Source organism: Thalassophryne amazonica, chromosome 15 (assembly GCF_902500255.1).
Source record: "Thalassophryne amazonica chromosome 15, fThaAma1.1, whole genome shotgun sequence".
In the NCBI taxonomy this organism is placed as follows: Eukaryota; Metazoa; Chordata; class Actinopteri; order Batrachoidiformes; family Batrachoididae; genus Thalassophryne; species Thalassophryne amazonica.
Window position 1 is genome coordinate 41,602,476 of NC_047117.1, and position 5,401 is coordinate 41,607,876.

Consider the following 5,401-nt stretch of genomic DNA (forward strand, 5'->3'; position numbering starts at 1 on the left):
GGACACAGATGCATGGACAGGGATAAACACAAGGGATTCCTGAACTAACACCACTTCTGCTTGTCTCTTCCAGTATGGGCCAGCCAATCCCAGCCAGGAGAGTCTTTGTCTCTCAGACAGCCTGCACAGCTGGAACCTGGAGGAAGGCATTCAAAGCACAGAAGAAATGTTTCTGGCAGATGATTCTGATTGGCCATGCATTGACACAAATGTAGCAGATGAGGAGGGGTCAAAGTGTAGAATAATTGAAAAAGTGAGGCGGGAGGAGCTGAGTGAAAATAAAGGTAAAGTAGAGGTAACGATAAACCAAGAAAAGATAGATGGCGATAGCTCAGTGGAAGTGAGTTTACACACAGAGAAAAGTGAAGATGGTCAACAAAACATTGAGGGTTTTGGAGAAGAACCTGTGGAAAAAAGGGATGAAAAACAAGACAATGAGTTGAAAGAAAAGTGGAAAGATGGGACACCTCACAGTGAGGATATACATGGACACAAAATGGGAAGTGCAGGACATGGAGAGCAGAAAATCTTTAGAAGGGCAGAGGAAGAGAAAAACAATCCCCAGTGTGACTATAATGTCAGTGCTGCTGAGGAGCAAGTAACCATTCCAGTTAGCACTGATACTTCTGAGACTCAGGTCTTTACTGCCAAGTGTGATCTTCAAGATAAAGAAAAGAGGAGCGAGGAAGCTGTAAGGAAAAAGGAGCAAGAGATCAGACTAGCCGTCACGTCTCCAAGAGTGCAATCTGCTGTAGCACAACTCCACATCTCCAACCAAGACTTCCCCATAAAGTCCATGACCAGGAGCTTAACCGAACCTAAGAAACCTGGTACCATATTTTATAAGAGGGAGAATTCACTCACTCAGTGGCCGTATGATTCCAAACCTCAGTCAGAAGTGAGCCATCATGCAGAGATGCCCAAGGAGGATGATATACATCCCATCAGGGTGTCTGAACTTAAGAAGCGGTTTGAGGCATGAACCACACACTGGAACAAAATGATGTGTTGGCCAGTATTTCTATAGAGGTCATTGTCTATTGCATACCATGGAAGAACTTGTCAAAAGCCATCATTTTTCTGCAGAGCAAAACAAGAACCTCATCTGTGGATCTGGTTCTCTATGTAACAAGGTTAAAATGAAGAAAAATTACATAACTGTAAAATTAGAAAACTTAACTGTAAATGGACTATCATTTAATACTTTTATTTTCAAAGTGAGTGAAAAAGAAATGTTAATTGACTTTTAATGAAACCTCTTAAATGTTGTATTGCCAAAAGTACAATGTTGGCCCAATGAGTTTTTTCCTCTTAAAAAAAAAAAGAAGATAAAATTGACTCATCATCCAACGTTTGGACTAGACTTTTACATTGAATACATCTGCAACAGTAGGTGGTGCCAAAAACCTGTGAAAAGCTCCTCAACAACAGGCATATATCATGGTCTGAAGCTGCTCTTGCACTGCTGACTTTTGGCACCAGATTGGTTGCTATAGAGACAGAAAAAACCAAACACCTATCTGGTACAAAATCTGAGCATGTTTATTTTTATATTGTTACTGCATCTAGAAATTAGGGGGGGCAAGCAGTTCGTGTGCTTGTTTCCATTGCAGAAGGTTGTGGTTCAGCACCACCCCTACCAATTGTGGTAGGGGTGACAACCCTTACCTTCCCTCCAAGTAAAGTGGAGCCGAGTCAGGAAGGGCATCCGGCGCAAAACGTATGCCAGACATGTAGATGCACCTCAGACCTGCTGTGGTGATCCCAAGTGAAACAAGGACAAAGCCAGAAGAGCTTACTGTACTGCATTGAGAAGTAAATTATGTCTTCTTGAATGTGGAGTTTGACACCAAGTTCAAATTACAGGCTAAAATACAGTACAGGTTCTTTTTTTCTTTTGGGGCAGACGTGGCCAGCAAGTGTGTGCAGTAACTGTGCTATGTGAGTGGAGGGGGATTAGCATGGCTCAGTGAGAGGCATGATGGTTGGTAGCACTGTGCCAAGGCTCTGCTTATTCCTCTGTCAAAAGCACCAGAGGTTTGTGCAGAGGCTTTATGGAGTATTAACCAAAACTGCTAAATCTCCATTGGCATTTTCCTCATCTGTTCACAGAAATCATCTTAGGGCCCTGTCCCACTGGCGTTTAGAAGGATTTGCATATGGATTGCGCACAAAATTGGCCCATATTCGCCGAACATCTGCAATATCCGTGTAACATACCTGTATGAGTCGCCGTCATCCGAACACGCCCGTGATCATCCGCAGAGGCACGCATGTCCGCAGCCAGGATTTTTGAGCTGTTCAAAAATCTGAATGCGGATGACATCCGCCTTACATACTCTATATATACTCAATTCATAAACAATACACACTCACTCTATGCGCTGTATATCTGCCGTTAACCACTGATATCCGCAACTGATGGGGATTTGCGGCTTGGCAGCGGACCGGGACAGTGTGTAAAACAGATATATGTGACCGCAGGACCTTCGTGGCCAGGACGGCGGTGGGATCGAACCTGGACGGCTCGCACTAAAGACCATTCCTCAGGACCCGGGTCCTGATTGAAAAGACGTTCCCACTAGCTTGGCTAACGGGGGTGATTTCCCCTTTGGCTGACCTGGTAGAGGAATCGTCTTTAGTGCGAGCCGTCCGGGTTCGATCCCACCGCCGTCCCGGCCACAAAGGTCCTGCGGTCACATATATATCATGCCCATCATGTCCACATCACAAACTATATTATGTTGTAGCGAATGCATACAAATTGGCCACGAATAAAGCGTTTTTATTACATCTGCTTTGCGGACAATCTATGAATGCATAACAAACACGTCACGTAAACCCAAAGTATTATATGTGTCAGAAAGCGACATACCAGTCAGTGCCGGTCCGGCTGTGTAAATCCACAAAGACGTAATAGCTGCTGCAATCCAGGACTTTTATTTAACACCAGCAAAAGGAAGAGTTGCTGTTTACCCACAACTCACTCAAAAAAAAAAAACACCGTCTTACACCCCGAGCGGCTTCCCCGCTCCCCAAACTCATGAACAGTTAACCCTCACATGACAACATGAACATTAACTCTGTGATCAACTTGTCCAAGTCCAGCAAATGCTCCAGCGGCTGTATTGTTGGTGTGAATAGTGATGCCGAAAGGAGTGAGTGCGCTTCTTTTATGACCGCAATGCAGATGCCGTGCGTGATGCATTCATCATACAGCCATAATACTGCCATGATAATCTCAATGTGTTGGATCAGTTTCCTCACTACATGCATTATATAACCGTGATTGTTCATCATATATTCGCTATATATCCATAATTCATACCGGGACATTTGTCATTTTTGGCCATTTTTGTTGCGGACGACAACGAACGCCCGCAATTTGTATACTCAATTCATGCGCAATTAATCCTCTCCCCAGTAGGACAGGGCCCTTAGAAACGTTTGAAGTTTACTCATCTGTCCTCCAACTTCACCAGAGTGCTGCAGTTATGAAAGTGGTGAGCAAGTGTGGAAAGTGCCACTTGTGGAGAACTGTGACAATGATCTGAGGTGATGAGGGAGGCCAGTTTACACAGTTTATTGAAATACTGCTTCATGCAGTCTCACCACATTCTACCGTCGTTGTGCTTATATCAGCATTATTTTTCTTCTTTTGAAAAAAGGATTTGCTTTTCATAAAGTATTTTTCCAAGAGCAGGTCTTAGGGCCATCTTATAGTCAGGTCTGAACAGTCTTTCGTCTACCTAACAAGAGGACATTAATTCTACATACATCAGGAGTCTGAATGTGATTGAACATCTTTGGAGAGATCTGAAAATGGCTGTGCACTGATGCTCCTCATCCACCCTGATGGAGTTTGACACGTGCTGCAAACAGTAATGGGAAAAGCTGCCCACTGTTAGGTGCACCAAGCTTGTGGCATCATATTCAAGAAGACTTGAGGTTGTAACTGCTACCAAAAGTTCAAAGGTGCATGCAAACTGCTGATTTTTTTTTTTAAATTAAAATCAAGTTTCTCTGAACTTGACTAAAGTGCAGTTGTCTTTGGCATTTCATATATTATGCAATACAAGTGCTTGGTATAAAATAAATGGACTACACACCACACAAAATTACACAAATCTCTAAATACAAATTATACTTCACACCCCTGTACATGGCAGTATACTGTGCATTCAGAAAGTATTCACAACACTTTGTCCACAGTTTGTTACAGCCTTATTTCAAAAATGGATGAAATTCATATTTGTTTCGCCTCAAAATTCTACACACCATACCCCCTGATCAGTGGGAAAAAAAACAGGTTTTTGCACATTTGTTAAAAAAACAAAATAGAAAACAAAGAAATCACATGTACATAGGTATTCACAGCTTTTGCCATGAACCTCAAAATTGAGTGCAGGTGCCTCCTGTTTCCACTGATCATCCTTGAGGTTTCTACAGATTAATTGGATTCCACCTGGGTAAATTCAGTTAATTGGACAGTCTCACACACACACACACACACACACACACACACACACACACACACACACACCTATTTACATATAAGGTCCAGCAGTTGACAGTGGAGGTCAGAGCACAAACCAAGAATGAAGTCAAAGGAATCATCTTTAGACGTCAGGATTGTCTCGAGGCACAAAATCTGGGGAAGGGTACAGAACCATTTCTGCTGCTTTGAAGGTCTCAGTGAACACAGTGGCCTCCATCATCCATAAATGGAAGACATTTCGATCCACCAGGACTCTTCCAAGAGCTGGTCACCTGTCTGTGTGATAAGGAGAGAAGGGTCTTAGTCAGGGAGGTGACCAAGAACCTGATGGTCACTCTGTCAGAGCTCTAGCTTTCCTCTGTGGACAGAAGAGAACCTTCCAGAAGGACAACAATCTCTGCAGCAATCCACCAATCAGACCTGTATGGCAGAGTGGCCCGTCAGAATCCACTCTTTAATAAAAGGCACATGGCAGCCCACCTGGAGTTTGCCAAAAGGCACCTGAAGGACTCTCAGACCACAAGAAACAAAATTCTGTGGTCAGAGAATTATGACCAGGGGAAGTGATGCTCTAGTAGTTAAGCGTTGGGGTTAAGACCAGAGGATACTCTGTTCAAAACCCAGCCAGTCTGGAAAAAAAAAAATCATGAAGGGCTTTGGGCAAGGTCCTTAATCCCCAAGTTGCTCCTGGTGTGTAGTGAGTGACTTGCATGGCAGCCCCTGATATTGATGTGTGACATGGAAAAGTGCTACATAAATGCAGTCCATTTTCCATGATGAGACAAAGATTTAACTCTTTGGTGTGAATGCCAGGTTGTCATGTTTGGGGGAAACCAGGCACAATTTGTTAATTTTTTTACTTCACAAAAATTACAAAATAAATTTTCTTGTCATTATGGGGTG

At 43.2% G+C, this 5,401-nt stretch overlaps 1 protein-coding gene across 2 annotated transcripts in view; it reads left to right on the forward strand.

Moving 5' to 3' along the window:
• Window positions 1–1,347, forward strand: part of si:dkey-76b14.2 (DENN domain-containing protein 1B) — a 109,268-nt gene extending 107,921 nt beyond the window's left edge. For both annotated transcript variants that reach the window (XM_034188216.1, XM_034188217.1), the window contains one exon: window positions 74–1,347. In XM_034188216.1, the coding sequence (XP_034044107.1) occupies window positions 74–982 (909 nt within the window). In that variant the 3' untranslated portion in view covers window positions 983–1,347. The remainder of the gene's footprint in view (window positions 1–73) is intronic.
• Window positions 1,348–5,401: the final 4,054 nt, after the last annotated feature.